Source organism: Apodemus sylvaticus, chromosome 15 (genome assembly GCF_947179515.1).
Source record: "Apodemus sylvaticus chromosome 15, mApoSyl1.1, whole genome shotgun sequence".
Classification (NCBI taxonomy): domain Eukaryota; kingdom Metazoa; phylum Chordata; class Mammalia; order Rodentia; family Muridae; genus Apodemus; species Apodemus sylvaticus.
This window is the reverse complement of record NC_067486.1, coordinates 54,061,721-54,085,309: the sequence shown is the minus strand read 5'-3', so window position 1 is coordinate 54,085,309 and position 23,589 is coordinate 54,061,721. Positions and strand designations below refer to the sequence as shown.

General features: G+C 39.9%; 1 protein-coding gene across 5 annotated transcripts in view; it reads right to left on the bottom strand.

Moving 5' to 3' along the window:
• Positions 1 to 3,518: 3,518 nt before the first annotated feature.
• Cd96 (CD96 molecule) overlaps positions 3,519 to 23,589 on the bottom strand; it is an 89,917-nt gene continuing 69,846 nt past the window's right edge. For all 5 annotated transcript variants that reach the window (XM_052158535.1, XM_052158537.1, XM_052158538.1 and 2 more), the window contains 4 exons: positions 7,353 to 7,418; positions 6,877 to 6,963; positions 6,224 to 6,347; positions 3,519 to 3,769 (listed from right to left, as the gene is read on the bottom strand). In XM_052158535.1, coding sequence (XP_052014495.1) covers positions 3,661 to 3,769; positions 6,224 to 6,347; positions 6,877 to 6,963; positions 7,353 to 7,418 — 386 coding nt within the window. In that variant the 3' untranslated portion in view covers positions 3,519 to 3,660. The remainder of the gene's footprint in view (positions 3,770 to 6,223; positions 6,348 to 6,876; positions 6,964 to 7,352; positions 7,419 to 23,589) is intronic.

Below are 23,589 nucleotides of genomic sequence, written 5' to 3'. Positions count from 1 at the left end.
AGAGCACTGACTGCTCTTCCCAAGGTCCTGAGTTCAAATCCCAGCAACCACATGGTGGCTCACCACCATCTGTAGTGAGATTTGACCTCCTCTTCTGGATTGTCTGAAGACAGCTACAGTGTACTTACATATATAACAAATAAATAAATCTTTTAAAAAAATAAGAAAACAGGGTGACTCAGAAACGAGTCAGAACATGTCTGTATGGCTTTTTCCTAGTGAAAATGAAGGTGGTGGTGAAGATGTGTACACTACAGAGTTAACTTTGGTACTTTTATAGAGCATAGATAACTGGATACTTAGTGTGTGTGTGTGTGTGTGTGTGTGTGTGTGTGTGTGTGTGGTGTTTGGAGACAGGATCTCCATATAGCTCAGACTAACACCAAACTATGTAATAAATGCTGGTCTTGAACTCTTGCTCCTCCCACCCTCACCTTCTGAGCACATGGATTACAGGTGTGTTCACTCCTGGCTCTGTTTCTAAGAAAGCAGAGCTGCTGTCTGAGGCTGGTTTTACTTGCACATACTTCAAACTGTATCTGGTCATACTTTCATTTTGCCTAAAAGGTGCCCATCAAGGTCACAATGTATCTAAAAGGCCCCCATCAAAGTCACAATGTACCTAAAAGGTGCCCATCAAGGTCACAATGTATCTAAAAGGCCCCCATCAAAGTCACAATGTACCTAAAAGGTGCCCATCAAGGTCACAATGTACCTAAAAGGTGCCCATCAAGGTCACAATGTACCTAAAAGGTGCCCAAGGTCCATATATTTCAAGGCTGTGGGAAATTTCTCTGAATCATTGACTGAGTGAGCAGATACATGACTACTACTTCTAGTCGAATGGCAGATGAATTTGCAAACGTATTCACCAGAATAAGACTAAATAAGACCAAATAAAGAACTTGAAAGGAGAGCTAACATGACAACAGCAGCACACCTCTTAGAGAACTTAAAAATTACATAGACTTACGTTGTACTGCAATATCACCTCTCCCTCTACTGCAATTGCTGTGTCTCTAAATCAATCACTTTTTATCTTGATACATCTGCTTGTATTCATGTCTCCAAATAGAGCAGCGAACCAAATATACAATAAAATTGAAATGTGTTGCTGATGATTAAGTTGTTTAAATGAAAATAATTATCTCATGGAACAACAATTACACGTATGAGGCAAGTGTTCATTACTTCAGAACCCGTGAGGGATTGGGAATAATTAAAGGGCATAAACATTAGTTTACTTTTCCATTTGTTGAGCTGCATTATTTATCTACTGCTATATGGCAAATTGCACCCAAATTCGGTGGTATCACACAAGCTTTTTTTTTTCTCTTATAGTACCAATAGATCCTATTTTGAAGAATCATAGCTTGGTGATGAGCTTCTAAAGAGTCATAGCTTCATTTGAAGCTCTAGGAGTCTGGTGTCAGGATGGCTTGCTTATGGAGTGGTAAGTTGATGGATTCTGTGAACAGAAGCCCCAGTTCTGGAGCAGGTAGATATTAGTAAGCCTGTTGTTATCATGCTATGAAACGGGGCTTTCTCCAGAGACAGCTATTTCTGAAGTATCTTATTGATTAGACCAGGATTAGGCCAGTCAGTAACTCTTGGGATTGTGCAACTGGATGACATCATACAGCATTGCAGCCATGTCAATCAAAGCTGTACCCCAAGCACTTTACTTCCATATTGGTTCAGAGAAGCCAGTTGCACTCAGTGTTGGCTGGAATGCAGACCTGTTCACCCTTTTGACTTATGATTTGACACTGCAACCTACAAGTAGTTTGTCAGGTCACATTCCTAGTTATCATGGGATGAATGTCGTCTATGAATCACAAGTTGAACGTGTCTGCAGGAGATATGGATCTCAGCAAGGGCGATCTCTGGGGTCATCTTGGGACTGAACACCACCAGAGCCTTGTGTCTAAGGTTCTGATCTGTGAGCAGAGACTTGCACTCTCTGTGGTTCTAATCTTTGTCTTACCATGTGAATCAACGGAGAGAGCTGATGCTGGCACCTCACTCCCTAGAGAGGAAGGTTTAAAGGATTGGGAGTGGTATTAGATGGTATTAGAATGCACAAATTTGAAGTTGTTTTTGTGTGCAGTCAGGGACAAGCACATTGCCAATAAACAAAATGGTTCTCCTGGGGACTAAAGTCCAACCAATATTTTCCTCTGATTGTATCTGTCAACAACATCTGTTCTTCCCTCCTGGGGCAATGAGTGTGGGAGAGTTTGGGGTGGCAAGGGAGATCTGGAATTTATTCGGTTGCAAAGTGCTGCTGAACAGATAGCATGTCTGTCTAAGGAGACTGCTTTCTCCTTCATTCGTAAATTGTGCTTGACGTGTGTCTGAAAAGATTGGTAGGATCAGGATCAGTCCTTTATCTACCTGGTTTAAAGACTGGTCAAAGCAGTGGGTTGGATGATCACGACAGTCTCCAAATAAAAGCAACAATAATGGAAATCTGATGAGTTGGACAGAGGTTGGATTGCCTGTATACTTACGTAAGAGTGATTTAGCAATATGATACATGCATGAGTGTGTACTCATGGGTCCACAAACCGAGGCACAGTCAGAACAGAGACTAGAACTGCTCCTAATCCTAGGAGCCAGGGAATTTTAGATCTAGAAGGCAGCTGGCTTGTAGGCTACTTATCTTTTTAATCTTTCTCCATTCATGTGGCAGGAGTCTGGGCTGAACATGATAAAGAGAGAGGCTCGAGGAGGATTGGAAATGTACAGGGTAATGTATTTTCCTTCAGTAAAAGCGAGTGACAGAATTTTGGTATGAACAGCTTTCTCAGACATTTGGAATTGCTATTCGAACTTTGATGTTTTTGTCTTAGAATTATCTCAGGGGAGGGAAAACAGAAGTCAGAGAGGATCACAAGTTTGGCAGCTAGTTTAGGATGATAGAAAACACTCAGAAGATTTTGTGTGGACACATTTCTGTCTCATTTGTAAAATATCTCCTACAGAACTTGTGCTTATACAATTGGTCCTCAGCTGTTGACCACGTCCAAAGGTCATGGAACCTTTTGGACCTGGGGTCTGGCTGGCAGATGTAAGGGGACAGGGGAGGGGCTGAGGGGTTACAGGTTGGCTCTAATTGCAGCTGAAGTTCTGTTTCCTGGCCAGTGTCGTGTAACAAGCAGCTGCCACATGCCTTTTCCAGATTGCCTTTCACTTCTGTGGTGGACTGTGTCCCCCAAATCATGAGCCGGCATAAGCCCGTCTTTTATTAAGTTGCTTACTGTAGGGAATCTGGTCACTGCAGCAAGAAAATTTAACCAATACAAAGCATATGCCAGAAATCAATGTCTTCCCCCAGTCAGAGTATTGGAATAAAAGATGGACAGACTGAACTTTTAAATAAATGACAGCAGCCTGGTGTGTACTTCTTACATAAGCAAGCAGGTTTGTAGAACTTGCACTGGGTGTGAACATCTCTTTACCCTCTAATGCTTATTTACATCTCAAGCGCTAGCAGATGAAAGCGGGCAAGGTGCTGGGAAAACATCTCATTTATTTCCAACATCCATTTGAGCTGAAGCCGAGGTATGTCTGGCTGCTGAGGATATTAATATTGTACAGTATCTCCCTTCCCACAGGACTCCAGAACCACTGTGCTATGTGTCAAGGCTCAAAAGCTTAGAGAACCTCCATCTCATGACAAGGCAGGTCACGTCCACGGGGTTCCTGAATGCATGTGTACTTGATGGGAGGTGGCGGTGGCTTGAAAGGTGGGGGTCTTTCCATGCTGGGAAGGAAACATTTCTCTTTCAGTGCTGAGAATATGAGGTGCTATTTTTTTTAAATTAGAGATATACTTATGAGGAAGAGAAACAATCTTTATATTCATAGAATTTTTGACAGCTTAACTCTGCAAAAAATTCTTACCATTAATTAATATGGAATTGTATATCTATTATCTTCTATCTATCTATTAATTATACATATAATATAATACATGATGTGATATAACATAATGTAATACAATATAGTGATAGATATACATATATAATATTGTTAATGTGGTAGTTTTTATAGTTTTCAAAGTGATTTTCATCCTGGCATTATTTATTTTGTACCTAAGAATTAATATAATCACTGTTTGACAGATAGAATGGAGGCGCAGAGGTTTTAAGACACTTGCTGTAGAGAAGCAGGCCAGCAACCGAAGTCTTATAAGCAGATCCCCATAATCTCCATGGCAACTGCCTCCTAATGGAAGGAATTTTACTCTTACATGGGTAGAACATCCCTCCTGAGACAGAAACATAAAATTCAAGGATTTTTTCCAAATAGCAACCTTGCTAACTCTGTCCTCAGCCTTTATGCATATACTCATATACATATGCATATACACCGAGGAACTGGCAAGGGTGGAAAGCAAGGTTCTCCTACTCCTGGCATAGCTGGCACTTTTATGCAAGGTTCTATTTCATATTAGCACAATGCACCGCTGTCTCATGTACACCGAACATCCAGGTTAGTGTGGGATTTTGTTGCACCAATGTTTGAGTATTGTGATAGCAAAAAATAGGGACATATCTGTCAGGTTTTTTATGTTCATGCTCCGTCAATCATTAGCATCCCAATTTAGAAAGAGATTTAGCAAAGAGAATGGGAAGGAGAGAGGGGAAGAGTGAGTGAGTGAGAGAGAAAAAGAGAGAGAGAGAAATATTTTGCACATTTTGTTATACAATTAAACAGAATACATTTAAACAGAGAATAATTAAAAACTCTCTATTTTGTGTTCCCATTTATTTTAATATAAATATTCCTTATTTTAAATCGATTTATTTGTACTTATGTGCATGCCAGGTAGGAATGCAGGAACCCTCAAAGACCAGAAGAGACAATAAAGAAACTGCTCCGTGAGTCTGTGTGTTACACAGGTACTGGGAACTGAACTTAAGTCCTCTGCAAGAACAGCAAGTGCTCCTAAGCCCTAAGCCCTGGGCCATCTTTCCATTCCTCTAATCTCTAGTTCTTATTACCTTGTTTGCGGATGCTTCAGTGCAGGCTTGGAAATATATCAAAAGGTGGATTTCAATGTAAGAAACTTGATATAGTTTTATATATATATATATATATATATATATATATATATATAATATATATATATATATATATATATGTGTGTGTGTGTGTGTGTGTGTGTGTGTGTGTGTGTGTGTGTGTGTATGCATATATATATATATTTTTTTTTTTGAGACAGGGGTTTCTCTATGTCCTGGCTCTAGCTGTCCTGCAACTCATGCTGTAGACCAGGCTAGCCTCAAACTCACAGAGATCCTCCTGCTTTTGCCTTCCCAGTGTTGGGATTAAAGATATGAGCCACCACTGCGCAGATGATTTTGTTCTTAATTAACGTGAAATGCCTGTTATTCATAGACACAAAGCATGAGCGTTCACTTTGACTTTACTACAGGATGTTCCCATGTTCAAACATGTATTTATAGCTTTCCTGGGAAGCGTGGTGGTAGGTAGGATGCCTGTTTGGTATACCTGTCACGGTCTTCAGGGATATGCCGTAAGAGGATGCCGTGCCGTGCCGGTTGTTATATCAGATTGCAGACACGAGACGATCAACAAATACAGTATGCTGTGTGGGCTCCCGTAATCATGGCCTGGTTCAGGCACATCCTAATAGCTGAGTCAGAGAAGGGAGCTTTACCCTGACAGGCCACTTCAGACTCTTGAATAGAGAATTTAGGAAAATAAAGCAGCCCTTTCCCCCTCTTGTGGAAAAAGGGAAACAGGCTGGAGAAGGCCTCCCCAGTGGAGAGCAGCTGCAAAAGTCTTAAAAATTACATCACTTATTCAATCTTACACTTGAGCATCTGGGCCCAGCTGATTCCAGTTAGGTTTAAAATGCATGAAAGTGAAAAATCATAATGAAGATGAAAAGAAAACAGTCAGTTTTAGCTCTGTGGTGAGGGGAGGCTCCCTTCTTGTTTCATGCCTACTGACCTGTGTACAGCATCTGCTGTTCTAGAGAAGCGAGCTGGTGCAGAGAGAGAGACCGAGTCAGGATCTGTGTGCCGAGCCCTCACTGGATGATCTTGGGAAGACTGTACCTTCTCTCTGAGGTTCTAGAAGCCTGGCTTGCTCATTAAATTATGAGAGGAAGGCCCTGTAGATTTTGTACCAAGTAAATATTTTATGATGGAAAATGGTCAGTGTCTACATATCATGATATACTCACATTTCCTTTTGATACTGACACCATTTTCTTACTCCAAGCCCAAACAATAGGGTGCAGAAAAAGAGCAGAGCCGTGACAATCACAGGCCAGGACATTCCACCTCTGCCTTTATTAACTATGATACCTGAAGTAGGCATAGAAAGAGATGCAGGTTAGTGCCAAATTTTGGCATTTGGAAAAAAGGGCGGGGGAGGGGAGGACTTCTGTAGCTCAGTGTAGCCTAGTAGTCGAATCTTAGGCTCAGTATGCCTAAGACGCCATGTTTGATCCTCAACATCACAAAAACCATAACTTTCCTGACTCGAATTGTATTTTCACAGTTTTTCTTCTACTTTTCAACTGGCTAATTCTTATTCCTTTTCCCTCACCCCCGTTTAAGAGTTTAACTTAAAATATAAACATCTTAGCAAATTCCATGTTTTCTCATTTAAAACTGAGTCTTTCTGTTAGATTTTGAAAACACCTTATCAAAACTCTTGTCACAAACAAGTTTAATTACACAGTATTTCTTTTTTACAGGTCATCTCCAATAGACCATCATCTGTCAGATGCCAGTGCCACAGTATATGCAGCAAGTGCAGGAGTGTCTGGAAAGGTGCTCAAAAAGTATTTGCTGAGTAAACAAAACATAAAATAAAAGAGAAATGACTCACTGGTGATAGGGCCTTGGTCACTTTTAGTGGTTCCGTTTGCAGTTGTAAGGACATCTGGAAATTCATTGGTTGTACTGATGATGGAATCTAGAGATGTAAGGGCAACACCTGAATTTATCTTAACAGTCATTTCAATAAGATCAAGTGACATAAACTCATAACTGAATTTCAAGTTATTACTGGGGAAAATATCTCAATTTGAATGGTCTCAGAATAGCTGACTGGGCTAAGGAAATGTTCTTACACTCAGTTTAATTCTGAATATCTAGGTACAGCAAGGCTTTAGATCTGTTTAACATTTACCAAATGAGAGAAATTTCCTGATTGTTTAAAGAACGGAATATGTACTCGGTTCTGAATAACAGCCATAATCTCTCACATGTTAGATGAAATTCAGCTAATTAAAATACTGATTTGCCATACTCCAAAGTCATCAGAGAGTCTTCTGTGTCACTCCATCTTCCATGGCTACTCACCATGAGGAGCTATGCTTGCATCTGAAGGGACTGAAGTGTGCACTTCACTGGGCATCCATGAAACTGCTATGGAGGAAGATAGGCAGAGTCAACTTCTCTAGTCATACTTTTTTTGCCTAAATAGTTATTAATTGAATCAAACAATTTGGAAAAGGCATATTAATGGATACCTAAAATAATAAAGTGAGCATTCTTGCAGTGTACATTTGATTATTCCAAATACAGTGGGGTTTGAAGGGATGTTAATGGCTTTACGCCTTCCTAATTGGGAAATTAGTAGGGACGTTGGAAAAGTTTTGATGACAGACATGTTGAGATTACAGGTGCCTCCTCTAAAGGTGTTGACAATAAAAGAGCAGTAAGAAGTTAGTCTTTAAAAATAATAGAAGAAATTTAATAGAAGAGAAAGTGGGAAAGAACCTCCAACACATTGACACAGGGGAAAATTTCCTGAACAGAACACCAATGGCTTATCCTCTAAGACAAAGAATTGACAAATGGGACCTCAAAATTGAAAAGCTTCTGTAAGACAAAGGAAACTGTCAATCCACAGATTGGGAAAAGATTTTTACCAACTCTACAACTAGTTATATCTAAAGTATATATCTAATATCTAAATCTAATATCTAAAGTATACAAAGAACTCAAGAAGTTAGATTCCAGAGAACCAAATAACCCTACTAAAAATGGGGTACAGAGCTAAACAAAGAATTATCCACTGAGGAATCTCAAATGGCCAACAAGTACTTAAAGAAATGCTCAACATTTTTAGTCATCAGTGAAATTCAAATCAAAACAACCATGAGATTCCAACTTACACCAGTCAGAATGGCTAAGACCAAAAGCTCAGGTGACAGCAGATACTGGTAAGGATGTGGAGAAAGAGGAACACTCGGACAACCACTCTAGTCTGGTGGTTCCTCCAAAAACTGGAAATACTTTTACCTGAGGGGCCAGCTATACCACTCCTGGGCATATGCCCAAAAGATGCTCCAGCATATAACAAGAACACATGCAGCATATATTATGTTCACAGAAGCCTTATTTTTAATACATAGAAGCTGAAAATAACCCAGATGTCCCTCAAGAGAGGAATGGATACAGAAAATGTGGTACAATTATGCAATGGAGTACTATTCAGCTATTAAAAACAATGATTTCATGAAATTCTCAGGTAAATGGATGGAACTTGAAAATATTATCCTGAGGGAGGTAACCCAGTCACAAAAGAACACACAAGGGTATGTACTTACTGATAAGTGGATATTAGCCAAAAGAAGCTCAGATACCCATGAAACAACTCACACACAGTATGAAACACAAGAAGAAAGAAGATCACACCGAAGTGTGGAAGCTACAGTCCTACGCAGTAGGGGGAAGAGAATAATCTCTGAGAAGTAGAGGGAGAGAGGAGGGGAGGAAAAAAGGGGGCACTTAGATTTGGGAGGAGATGGAGGAGAAGTACTGAGGGTCAGAAATTTGAAAGTAGGTATATGGGAATGTGGGAAGGGGACCTGGGAGTAGCCACTAGAAAGTCGCAGATGCTAGGGACCCAAGAGGTCTCAGGACCCATCAGGGAGGACATTAGCTGAAATACCCAACCAAGAGGAGATAGAACCTGTAGAGGCCATATCCAGTGGATAAACATGGCCCACAGTTGAGGAATGGGGCTACCTACCTACCTCAAAATTATCCCTCCTGTCAAAATGAAATTAAGGGACAGAATGGAGCATAAACTAAAGGAAAGGCCATACAGAGACTGCCCCACCTAGCAATCCATCCCGTTGCTGACACCAAACCCAGACACTATTGCTGATGCCAAGATGCCAAGAGGTACTTACTGGCAGGAGCCTGGTATAGCTGTTCCCTGCGGGGCTCTGCCAGAGCCTGATAAATACAGAGGCAGATGTACACAGCCAAATATTGGACTGAGTTTGGGGACATCAATGGAGAAGTTAGGACAAGGTCTGTAGGAGCTGAAGGGGTTTGCAACCTCAAAGGAAGAAAAGCAATATCAAGCAACCAGACCCCCTCCCTTAGAGCTCCCAGGGACTAAACCACCAACCAAAGAGTACACATGGGGTACCCATGGCTCCAGCTGGATATGTAGCAGAGGATTGCCTTATCTGGCATCACTGGGAGGGGAGACCCTCTGTCCTGTGGAAGCTTGATGACCCAGGATAGGGGAACACTAGGTTACTGAGGCAGGAGTAGGTGGGCAAGTGGGGTAGCACTCTCATAAAGGTAGGGGGAGGGAGAAGGGATAGGGGGCTTGTGGAGGGGAAACTGGGTAGGGGGATAACATTTGAAATATAAATAAATAAAATAACCAATATAAAAAACAAAAAAATTAAGCTTAAAACTATAATTTAAAAATTAAGATATAAGCATTATCTAACCTTCAGGATAATTAAAAAAATATATATTTTAAATTTTCTCTATTCTTTGTTTACTTTCCAAATGATTTTCCCTTTCCCGGCTCCCCTCTCCCCATAAGTCCCATAAGCCCTCTTCCCTCCACCCATTCCCCAATCACTCTCATTCCACTTCTCTGTCCTGGTATTCCCCTACAATGCTGCATAAAGCCTTCCTAGGATCAGGGCTCTCTCCTTCCTTCTTCTTGGGAATGATTTGATATGTGAGTTGTGTCTTTGGTATTCAGAGCTTCTGGGCTAATATCCACTTATCAGTGACTGCATTCCATGTGTGTTCTTTTGTGAATGAGTTACCTCACTTAGGATGATATTTTCCAGTTCCAACCATTTGCCTAAGAAATTCATGAATTCATTGTTTTTAATTGCTGAGTAGTATTCCATTGTGTAAATATACCACATTTTCTGTATCCATTCTTCCATTGAGGGACATCTGGGTTCTTTCCAGCTCTGGCTATTATAAATAGGGCTGCTATGAACGTAGTGGAGCATGTATCCTTATTGCATGCTGGGGAATGCTCTGGGTATATGCCCAGGAGAGGTATAGCAGGGTCCTCTAGAAGTGTCATGCCCAGTTTTCTGAGGAACAGCCAGACTGATTTCCAGAGTGGTTGTACCAACTTGCAATCCCCCCAGCAGTGGAGGAGTGTTCCTCTTTCTCTGCATCCTCGCCAACACATGCTGTCTCCTAAGTATTATGCTAACTTAAAAAAAACAAAGAAATTAGTCTTTAAGAAGTGTCTTTACACTACATGAACGTCTCCCCTGTTGAAGGGTCTTGAGACCCTTATGACAGAGACTTCTTATAGTGTTCACCCTGGTCTTTCAGCCTTGTGCCACATGAGGACCTAGCATGAAGGTCTTCGTCAAATGCCTGTGTCTTGATCGTAAGCTCCCAGCTGCAAGCACCATGAAAAAAGATACTATTTTTTTTTTTTTGTAAAATATGTGGCCTTCTTATCCCATAAGAATGAAAGTGGACTGGATTGGTCATTTTGAAACAAGAAGAAAGTATAGAAGTAAACTTCCCCAGCATGTGGAGTGACTCCAATTGCTTTCATACCCATCCCATGGAGAAGCAGAAGGATAGGAGGGAAAGGAAAGCCCTCATGTGCAACGGTGGAGCTTTGGTCATGTAAACATGTCAGCAAAACTTGAACGCTTTGCTGGAGCATTCATGAGGGAAGAAAGACATTAGTGCTTATGGGTCCCTGGCATTTCAACTGTGTATACTTAACTGCTTCATAGTGAACTAATAGACCTCCATGGCCACAGACTGGCCTTGTTCGCCCTGGCACAGTGTCAATGTGTCACCTGGAGGCAAGTCTTTCCCTTGAGCAGAGGGCAGTATACTCAGGCACATATGCGTTCAGAAGCAGAGCTATCAGTTCAGTTTTTTTCATTGTTCTATCTCTGGAAAAAATAAGGACACATGTTTTGACACACACTTGACTTTGAAAACAAGCATCCAGTAGACTATCAAGGAAGATGACCACAGAGGTATATATATATTTGCCATGAATAGAAACAGTCTGTACTTATCCATTTAAATACTACTGGTGTAATGCTTCCAGTTGGAGGCTTTAGTGTGTGCTAAGACCTATGCAGATGACTAGATGAAAGGAAGACCTTGAGTTTTCTTGCTGTCTCCTCTGCATGTCCACAGCAGCTGCCACCGATAATAGGAGCATACAGAAGCTGTGTCTACTGCAGGATGACTCTCCAACCCTGCTCAATGGCCTTGAATAATTTTTGTTCTAGACAGAATGCTGAGATCTACAGGTGATCAACTGGTCATTTGCTTAATGCTCAATTTTTGTGGATTATTCAGCGAATATTAGGCAGTAATTTTATTGACAAAACACAATGACTAATTAAAAAGCCATGGTGAACAGGTCAGGATTTCTGCAAAGTAAAGAAGGCAGCACATTTGCTTGTTTGTCTGTCTGTTTGTTTCTGGATAAACTTATTACGCTCAGTATGGTGTCGCCTTTGATGTCTCACTTTCACAGCCTAGAATCTTTGGGAATCCTTTCAAAGTATGTTTGCAAGAAAGGATCGGATGTATGAATTTATGCTAAGGTAAAAATGTTAAACAATTGCTGTCTATTTAGGAGAAATCAGTATTTTAAGCAAAAAAATATTTTTCACTGTGTGTTTACTGTCAGTGAATCAACGAAGAGTATTCTGTGATAATTAGTAACCAGGGAACACTAACAGGCTTTGTCCTGAAGGTGGAAAGGAATTTTGTTTCTTGTCACTACTGACTTTTTCTTAAATAAAATAAACAAACTTAATACAATTCAAGGAGACAATAAAATCATCATCGCAATCCATACAAATTATACCAATAGAGGTACTTGAAGTTATGCAAATTGATGATTCAATTGTCTATTTTTCCACCAGTGTAACATTTTCTTCCATAATAAAATATATTATATAATAAAATTAAAAGATAAAACCCAGTTTGGAAAAGGAAAGAGTTATTTTTCCACAGTTTATTTTATTTGGTCTCTGGACCTTTCTATAAACCAGGCTGGCCTCACTTTTGTCCTGATTTCTCTGTCTGTCTCCCCCCCACCCCTCTTTCTCTCTTTCATGCTTCCATGTTCTTTCATTACAGGCATGAGCCAGAACACCTGCTTTTTCCTTTAAGAGTTATTATTTTACATGTGTTAAGAATTTAGTGGTCGTGAGAGAAGTGGAAAAAAGCCACCATTGGATGTGACATGTCTTATAAACTTAAAATGTGTAATGGATGGATTTCAACACCAAAATATGTTACAAAGTCTTTTAGTAAGAGGAAGAGATTAGATTTTCTCTTTGCTTTTCTCACTTCCCTGTGTATTTGGCATGGCTGTTTGTGGCATGGACACATGCTCATGTGGATGTATGCATACATGTGGGTGCACATGCAAACAGAGAATTGGGTTTAATTTTGAAATAATCCTCAATCCCTCTTTTGCCTTATTCATTAAAGCAGGATCGCTCAATGAAGTCCAAGGTTTTCTGATACAGTCGGTCAAGTTAGCTGGTTTGTTGTTGTTGCTGTTGTTGTTGTTGTTGTTGTTGTTGGTGGTGGTGGTAGTGGTAGTAGTGCTGGACACCTACCTTTTTCTTTCCAAGATGAACTACAGGCAGGCTGCCACACCCACATCATATTTACATAGGTTTTCTGAGTCTGAACCAAGGTCTTCTTATATGCAAGGCAAGCACTTAACAACTGAGCCTTTCCTCCAGCCTCTATAAATAGTTTTAATATTGCTTTCTCACAGAAGAGAATAGTCTTCCTGAAGCATGCTTGTTTATGGAATTCTCTGAAAGGCAGAGTTGGCTTCCTCCAGTGACCTACCTTTTATTATTAAACTGGTAGTTTTATGAAAGATCACCCAGTCTCATCCCTTTCCTACCCAAGTTTTAGTCATCTCACTTTCCAGTTTTTAGTGTCCCCTGGGAATCTTCTAGCAAAATGATGCTGAGTTCCGTGTTTGATTGCAATGGTCTGTGTTAAGACTTCATAATGTTTTGCAAATACACGAATTCATCATCTTTTAAATCTCTTGAACATCTATTTTCATTGAAATCCATCATGAGCATGGCTTTGGTGGGGGAAAGAACAAACTCCAGGGTGATTAATAACATTCTCTTATACAAAACCAGTCTTAGCCACAACTATGAACATAGGAATATACCATGTTGCAGCATCTCATATAAGTTCTTTTCCTTTCTTAAGTGGCTCCTAGTAAAGTTGGTAGATCAGGAGAGGGTACTTCTTCTCATCTATAGTAAGAGCTTCATCAATTTCATTGCATCCTACTTCATTAGGTACCATTAACTTTTACTATTCACTTAAGTCCTGTTGACAGTTGTATAGGAAATTATGGCACATTAGCAACAGCTTCTAATTGCAGTTATATCTACTTTGAGTTATATCTATGTCCATTATTTTCTGTGTTCTTGCAGTTCATTTAAAAATGTTTGTTTTTTAATTTTTAAATTACTTTTTAAAGTTGTCAAACAAGCTTTCGCATACATATGTGCCATGATACTTTGTTCCAATGCCTGCAGTTCTTTTGATAAAACCAGATATAATTTCTATTAGTTTTAAAGGGTTGTTGATTTCAACTGAGTATGTGGGAACTTTTTTGCATAATTTTATGCATACAGATAATTTCCCCTGTTTTTACTGTTAGGACAGGGTCTCATAAATCCCATATTGTTGGCCTTAAATTTGCTATGTAGTTTAGGATGACCTTGATGATCTTCCTATTTGCACCTTCCAAGTGCTAAGATTGTAGGTAGGTATCCCATGGTGGTTGGCTCAGGAAGTAGGTTTTCAATGAGCTGTTTCTCAGCTGTCAAACCTTCTACAAGTCCTTGAATTTTGTCCAAAACAATGGCTGAGGTGGCAAAGAATATCCATAGAGCAGATACAGGGATTTGGGTAGTCTGTCTTTTGCCCTGCTTTTCCAATCAAGGAGAATTGTGTGGATACGGGGTTACTCCTACACAGTGGTGTTAACTACTACATTTGGTTTTGTCGTGGCCAGCCAGTTCACAGATGGGGCCCTCACAAGGTACCCAACCATAAAAATAAGATAGTACCCACAGTCTTTGTGGTTAGAGGAAATGACATTCTAATAGAAAGTAGAATTTTAAATTGGAGAATTAACATTTTTGCTCGAGACTAACTTCAGAGGAAGCAGTGGAGGGATGGGAATCAGACCACACTTTAGAGGAGAGTAGAATGGGATGTGAGCCAAGAGTGAGACTTTAAAAGTGGAGGACAGGAATGCTGAGTTTAGAGAGATGAAACAACAAGGAGCAAAGGGACTACAAGGGTCAGTACATCACTGCCCGAGGTTCTGACATTACTTGATCCTGATACCACTGACTCATTTGAAAGTCTCTTCCTCTCCATTTCTAAAAGTCTTTCACTATGTAACAGAAGACAATCAGGAACTCTTGATCCTCCTTTCTGACACTGTAGCATTATCTTCCTTAGTGCTGCAATTGCAAATATCCTTCAACTCTAGTCCCTTTATCTTCTTCTGCCTGAAGAACATAGAAGGACTGCTGTACAATCTTTAAACTGTACTAATCTGGCCTTTCAGTCTGAGAACACCTTGGGCACTAGCTCTGCACCCAATCTTACAACACCCAGAGGAAGCTTGACTCCCAGGAGCTCTAACATGCCCAGGATCCCAGGATCTCAGGAGCTTGGTCACACCAGGATCTCAGGATCCCAGAGGCAGTTTGATTCCCAGGAGCTTTGACATATCAAGGATCTCAATATCACAGGATCACAGGGTCACAGAATCACAGGATCACAGAGACAGCCAGATCTGAAGAGGTCTGACACAACCATGATAACAGGAGGGACAGGCTCCAGTCAGATACAGGGAGGGCAGGTGGCACTAGAGATAACCAGATGACAAGAAGCAAGCATAAGAACATAAGCAACAGAAACCAAGGTTACTTGGCATCATCAGAACCTAGTTCTCCCACCATAGCAAGTCCTGGATACACCATCACACCAGAAAAGAAAGATACAGATCTAAAATCACTTCTCATGATGATAGGGGTCTTTAAGAAGGACATAAATAACTCCCTTAAAGAAATACAGGACAACACAGGTAAACAGCTAGAAGCCCTTAAAGAGGAAACACAAAAATCCCAAAAAGAATTACAGAAAAACACAACCAAATAGATAAAGGAATTGAACAAAACCATCCAGGATCTAAAAATAGAAATAGAAACAATAAAGAAATCACACAGTGAGACAATCCTGGAGATAGAAAACCTAGGAAAGATATCAGGAGCCATAGATCCAAGCATCACCAACAGAAGACAAAAGATAGAAGAGAGAATCTCAGGTGCAGAAGATACCACAGAAAATGCTGAAACAACAATCAAAGAATATGCAAAAAGCAAAAAGCTCCTAACACAAAACATCCAGGAAATCCATGACACAATGAGAAGACAAAACCTAATGATAATAGGTATTGAAGAGAGTAAAGATTCCCAAATTAAAGGGCCAGTAAATGTCTTCAAAAAATTATAGAAGAAAACTTACCTAACCTAAAGAAAGAGATGCCCAGGAACATACAAGTAGCCTATAGAACTCCAAATAGACTGTAACAGAAAAGAAATTCCTCTCATCACATAATAGTCAAAACACCAAATATACAAAACAAAGGAAGAATATTAAAAGCAGTAAGGGAAAAAGGCCAAGTAACATATAAAGGCAGATCTATCGGAATTACATCACATTTCTCACCAGAGACTATAAAAGCCAGAAAATCTTGGACAGATCTCATATAGACCCCAAGAGAATACAAATGCCAGCCCAGGCTACTATACCCAGCAAAACTCACAATTAACATAGATGGATAAACCAAGACATTCCATGACAAAACCAAATTTCCACAAATTCAGCTCTACAATGGACAATAGATAGAAAACACCAACGCAAGGAGGGAAACTGCACCCTAGAAAAAGCAAGAAATAATCTTTCAACAATCCCAAAAGATGATAGTCACACAAACATAACTCCACCTCTAACAATAAAATAACAGGAAGCAACAATCACTTTTCCTTAATATCTCTTAACATCAATTCTCCAATAAAAAGACATAGACTAACAAGCTGGATACATGAACAGGACCTAGCATTTGGCTACATACAGGAAATGTACCTCAGTGACAAAGACAGAGACTACCTGAGAGTAAAAGGCTGGAAAACAATTTTCCAAGCAAATGGTCCCAAGAAACAAGCCAGAGTACTCATTCTAATATCTAATAAAATAGATTCACAACCAAAATTATTTAAAAAGATAAAGAAGGACACTTCATACTCATCAAAGGAAAAATCTACCAAGATGAACTTACAATTCTGAACACCTATACTCTAAATGCAAGGGTGCCCACATTCATAAAAGAAATTTTACTAAAACTCAAAGCACACATTGCACCTCACACAGTAGTAGTGGGAGACTTCAACACCCTACTCTAAGCAATGGATAGATCATGGAAGCAGAAACTAAACAGAGACACAGTGAAACTAACAGTAATGAACCAAATGGATTTAACAGATATTTATAGAACATTTCATCCTAAAACAAAAGAATATACCTTTTCAGCACCTCATGGTACCTTCTCCAAAATTGACCACATAACTGGTCAAAAAACAGGCCTTAACAGATACAAGAAGATTGAAATAATCCTATGCATCCTATCAGATCACCACAGACTAAGGTTTGTCTTCAACAGCAACAAAAACAATGGAAAACCAACATATACATGGAGGCTGAGCAATACTCTACTCAATGATAACCTGGTCAAGGAAGAAATAAAGAAAGAAATTAAAGACTTTTTAGAATTTAATGAAAATTAAGGCACATCATACCAAAACTTATGGGACACAATGAAAGCAGTACTAAAAGGAAAACTCATAGTTCTAAGTGCCTCCAAAAATGAAACAGGAGAAAGAATAATACACTAGCAACTTGACAGAACATCTGAAAACTCTAGAAAAAAAAAAGAAACTAATACACCCAAGAGGAGTAGATGGCAGGAAATAATCAAACTCAGGGCTGAAATCAACCAAATAGAAACAAAAAGAACTATACAAACACCAACCAAACCAGGAGCTGGTCCTTTGAGAAAGTCAACAAGATAGATAAATCCTTAGCCAGACTAACCAGAGGGAATAGAGACAGCGTCCAAATTAATAACATCAGAAATGAAAAGGGAGACATTACAACAGAAACTGAGGAAATTCAAAAAAGAAGCAGACCTTGAGGCTACAGAAACAGGAAGAGAGGAACACAGAAGAAAATCAGCAAGTTTACAGAAGTCCTCAAGACAAATGGAGTCCTGGTGTAAGCCTAAAAAAGACTGTGCCTAAAAAAAAAGCCACAATAAAATCTCTTATTAAAGTCAGTAGGCAACTCTGAGTCCCATGACATGAAAATGTGTATCTATATATGCACATATATGCCTCTGTGTCTGCATGTGTGTACATGTGTCTCTGTGTGCATATACATGTGTGTGTACCTGTTTATGTGTGTGTACCCACATATGTGTGTGCACATCTCTATGTGTGTATGTATATATGCATACACATGTGTATATGTGTGTGTACATCCCTGTATGTGATGTGTATGTATATGTGTGTGTACATATGTGTGCAGGTGTGTATGTGAGTATGTTTGTTGCTGAGCATGCACTTGCTGACTTTGGTACTGTGGTGAGTCAGAGGCTTCAGGGCATGGAAACCTACAATGCTTTTTTGCTAGTGTGCCTCAGAGTGACTGGTTTCAATGTAGCTTTAAGCTTCACTACACCAGGTGGATGGCAAGGGAAATCAGGAAGAAGGCAATTAAGATTCAATTTTCCACTCCACGGTCTGATCCTCTGAGCACTGAGGTGAAAATGTGTTCCAAGATGTGATTCACCTCACCCATGGTGCTATGGAGGTGGCCTGGCAGCATATTCCCATTGCATAGGCACGGAAATTAAAATAGGCATTTCAGGTCCAGATACCAGGAAATCTGGAAGCTGAAGGAAAGTAGGATTAGAGTTCAAAAATTTTAAAGCCCAGCCTAGATCTCTTTAAGTTAATAAACAAAACGACAGCAAAAGACTGCATTAAATGTATTCTTATAAAACAGATAAATGCAATGCGATCAAAAGGGTAGCAGCATTTAAACATGATTGAGGTTCAGAAAGTAAATCTCCTAAGAGCATGTTCACAAGCTGCTAAGGACCTAGGAACACAGAACTCTATCCATTATCATTCTTTTTCTTCCTGTAAGTACTTCATAAATCTATAGAAATAAGCATATTGAGAAGGGAGAAAAATTCTCTTGCCAGTGCCTGTCCTGAACCTTGCCCAATGCATCATCCAGTGCTGCATGCCACATTACAGCTCGATTCAACTGGCAGCGATGTGTTTTAAAGGAGTTGAGGAGTGAGAAATCAATTTCAGCTTTTTTGATTCTAATGGATTTTTTGTGGATGATTATAAATTGAGCAATCTACTCAGGGTTCTTTTCTTCTTCTTTTAAACGTACTGAGAGAGAACAGTCATATCTTATTCTAGAAGTATTGAGAATATGGGTCTTCGCTGACAGTGAAACATCTGTCGGATGTATGTCAAGGTCCCATTCTAGACCTTAACTGTTTCTGAGGCCATTTTTGAATAAGAACACTAAGGAGTACCCGAAAGTGGTGACGCACGCCTTTAATTCCATCACTTGGGAGGCAGAGGCAGAGGCAGGCAGATTTCTGAGTTTGAGGCCAGTCTGGTCTACAGAGTGAGTTCCAGGACAGACAGGGCTATACTGAGAAACCCCATCTCAAAACAAAACAAAAAAACAAAACAAAACAAAACAGAAACACCAAAAACACTAAGGAGATGTCCATGTTCAAATGAGGTTTTCAAATGGTAAAGAACAGAAAATGTGAAAGATTACAATAGTTCATTTCATTATGAACTGTATGAAAAAGACTAAGAATGCAGTATATAAACTATAAAGCAAGACAAAGCAACCTGAGGGTTTTTGTTTCCTAGTTTCTTGATGAGAAACTCCTGGATAACCTCTATGCCCTACCTTATACTGATGGATAGGATGACAAGAGTTTTCCTTTCTTCACTTTTTCTTCCTCCTTTCCTCCCCTTCTCTCTTTCATCTTCTGTCTGTGTCCTTACCCCTAGCACAGTCTAATATACTATCAATATAAATAAATGTGACCACCAGCTGAGGATGTAGCTCATTTTTGCAGAGTGCTTGCCCAACATTCATGAAGCTCTGGGTTTGGGCCCCAGCACCACCACAGACAGAACTAGGTATGGTGGTCCATGTGCTTGTAATCGCAGCACCCAGGAGGCATTAGGATCTGAAGTTCAGTTCCAGTCACCCCTAGCTAATAGTGAGTTTGAGATCAAACTTGGCCACAGGAAACATTGTCTTAAAAATAAGGTACACATTTTCCAACTAAGTAAATCCTTTCATTTTTCTGTGTGTCTGCCTGAGTCGTCTTCTTTCTGCATATGCAATTATCTATTCACTCATTCACTGGATGCCTGTCATTGTAGATATGAGGTTAGATAAGGTATTGCACAAGAGGTCAAAAGTTTTAGGTCCATGTTCTTCCATGCCCTGCATCCTAGTATAATTTATGAAAAATGTATAAGTAATGAAAAGATAACACATTAAAAAGTATTATGGTGCAAATTAAAATATAAAATAGCTTATATGCATAATATAAATCTATCTTGGAATGTAGTCTTTTCTAGTAACAACCTCAATGAAATTTTACATCCAAACTATGAAATTTCTTCTCTGTAACTAACAAGTATTCTTCTGTTTATCTACATGTCTGAATGTCTTTCACTGGCATTTCACTGACTTATCCAGGTGTCACTTTTGGGACTGAGGTCACAGCTAAACAAAAGTGGTTCATGACACTTGGTCGCACAGGGCAGTCACATAACAGAGAATAAGAACGATGAATAAGAACAAAAAAAAAATAATGTTCTAATAGTGTGAAGATTGTAACTGACTAGTGTCCCAGCCTATGAGAAAAGGAGTGTGTAGCAGTTTCACAGGATAAGGGACTTTAAAACCATGTCTGTCTCTTGCCTAATCAATAGGCCAGCCATTTTTGTCTCTCCTCTATGCTGGTGTCCATTCTGCAGAACCAGATACTAAAAACTGTTTCAACTTTGCTAGTCTCTTGAATTTGTATTTAAAGAGTGATGGTCTTTTTTCTCATAGAAGGGTGACAGTCAGGTGTCCTGCTCTATCGCCACCAAGCCTTGGCAACCCTCTTGTCTCTACCCCACTTCTCCTATTCTTCTTTGTACAACTGGGCTGACAGGCATGCATAGCTATACCTGGCTCTTGCTGTGAATGATAGGGATCTGAACTCAGGTCTTCATGCTTGTCCACATTATGAACATAGTTCCAACTGGATGAGCCCTCCTACCTCTCCTTACCCAGATATAAAGGTCCTTTAAATTGTGAAATTTGTGACAAATATCTTCTCCTTCAGTGAAACTTGCATTTAAAACCTTAAAAAATATATCTTCTCATGAACCAGATTTCTTTTAATTAATTAATTAATTAATTAACTAATTAATTAATTAATTAATTATATATCCCAATTACAGGCCCCCAGTCTGGAAATCAGTCTGGCGGTTCCAGAAAACTGGGCACATCATTTCCGGAGGACCCTGCTATACCACTCCTGGGCATATACCCAGAGGATTCTCCGGCGTGCAATAAGGACACATGCTCCACTATGTTCATAGCAGCCCTATTTATAATAGCCAGAAGATGGAAAGAACCCAGGTATACCTCAACAGAAGAATGGATGTAAAAAATGTGGTATATATACACAATGGAGTACTATTCAGCCATTAGAAACAATGAATTCATGAAATTCTTAGACAAATGGATGGAGTTGGAGAACATCATACTAAGTGAGGTAACCCAGTCTCAAAAGATCAATCATGGGATGCACTCACTGATAAGTGGGTATTAGCCTAGAAACTTAGAATACCTACAACATAATCCACACATCAAATGATGTCCAAGAAGAATGGAGGAGTAGCCCCTGGTTCTGGAAAGGCTCAGTGCAGCAGTATAAGGCAATACCAGAACAGGGAAGTGGGAAGGGGTGGATGGGGGAGCCAGAAAAGGGGAAATCATTTGAAATGTAAATAAAAAATATATCGAATTAAAAAAAAAAGAAATTCTTAGGCAAATGGATGGAAGTGGAAAGTGTCATCCTGAGTGAGGTAACCCAATCACAATGGAACACACATGGTATGCACTCACTGATAAGTGGATATTAGCCAAAAAGCTCAGAATAAGCAAGATACAATTCACAGACCACATGAAGCTCAAAAATAAGGAAGATCAAAGTTTGGTGCTTCGGTTTTTCTGAGAAAGAGAACAAAATACTCACAGAAGAAATTATTGAGACCAAGTATGGGGCAGAGACTGAAGGAAAGGCCATCCAGAGATTATCCTACCTGGAGATTCATCCTATAAACAGTCACCAAACCCTGACACTATTTTTGATGCTAAGAAGTGCTTGCCAAAAGGAACTTGATATGGCTGTCTCCTGAGGCCGTGCTAGAGCTTTACAGATACAGAGGCAGATGCTAGCAGCCAACCATTGGACTGAGCATAAGGTCCCCAATGGAGGAATTGGAGGGAGGACTTGAGGAGCTGAAGGGATTTGCAGCCTCATGGGTAAAATGATGATGTTTGCCAACCAGACCCCCCAGGGCTCCCAGGGACTAAGTCATCAACCAAGGTTCACATGGTTCCAGCTGCATTTGTTGGGAAGGAATGTCTTGTCAGCATAGGTAGGAGAAGTCTTTAGTCTATGAAGGCACAGTAGATGCCCCAGCGTCGGGAAATCGAGGGGGGTGGGGGTAGGTGGGCGGAAAGGAAGGTGGGTGGGTAGGAGTGGGTTGGGTAGAGAGGCATCCTCATGGAGGCAGGGAAGGGAGAATGGGCTGGGAGTTTTCTCGGAGGGGGGAAACTGGGAAAGGGAATAACATTTCAAATGTAAATGAAGAATATATTCAATAAAAAAGAAAAAAAAAGATATATCTTCTCATGAACCAGATTTCTTTTGATTAATTAATTAATCTCCCACTAAGACTAGAGCGAGCAGCCCGGTTAAGGGAATAGGATCCACAGGCAGGTGACAGAGTCAGGGACAACCTCCGCTCCAGTTGCTGGAGACCCTCATGAAGACCCAGCTGCATGCACATCTGCTATACATGTGTGTGTGTAGGGGTGGGGGCTAGGTCCAGCCCATGCTTGCTCTTTGGTTGGTGTGAACCAGATTTCTTAGTTCTACTGTAAGTTATCCATCTTCTTAGAGCCAGGAGCAAAACCAGACTTCTGTTGCATATTTTAATGTTTTTCTTTTGATATCAAGATTTTAAACTGTTTTTATTCTTACTGTGAAGAAGTTCATTGAATTGTATGGACTGGCTAGTTTGGGTCTGTGAGGTTTTGTTTCTTTAGTTTTTTAATAAGAAAGTTTATAAAATTAAAGATAGATCTTTTGTATATATAATGTGAAGGGCAAGAGTGCATTTGAATGCTTTTATCCTTACAAATTTTCCATATTCCTTCTTTTCACCATAGCCCCTCACGGCACATGTCTGCACATCTCCCTCAATGCTCTCCTCCCTCTGAGCACTGCATTTTTGTGCCTTTTTTTAGGCACCAAGTATAAAACCTGGCTATGAATTATTAGCATATCTAATAAAAGAATTGTTAAATTATAGAGGCTATTCACATTGCTTAATGATGGAGGCATGTGATGAATTAAAGATTATGATTAATCCAACTCTGGGCCTGGGGTCCATCAAAGACATAACAGAAAAGGAAAAGCCTGTACTGTAGGACTTCTTTTTGCCTCTCTCATTTCCTGAGGCCAGACTTGCAGTGGCCTAGCGACTGAGCCAGCAATATAGATGTGTTTGTAGTTTTAGATGGACAGCTGAAATGCTGGTCAGTGGGGCTGTTCTTTGTGCCAGCGAGCCCACGAGTTAAATTTAGTTTGCACCCAAGGCCAGCAGTGCCCTTGCTTCTGTTTCTTCTACTTTCAACGCCACCTCCCCATGTAGCTATTTATCTTCTGCCACTAAGAGGCAAGATGTGTTCTCTTCGGGCTGTTTCATGTTACAATGCCTTGGACAATATCTTCTATTTAAAGAATATAATGTTCAAATTTATTCTTTAAAAAGTTCATGCATGTATGCAGCAT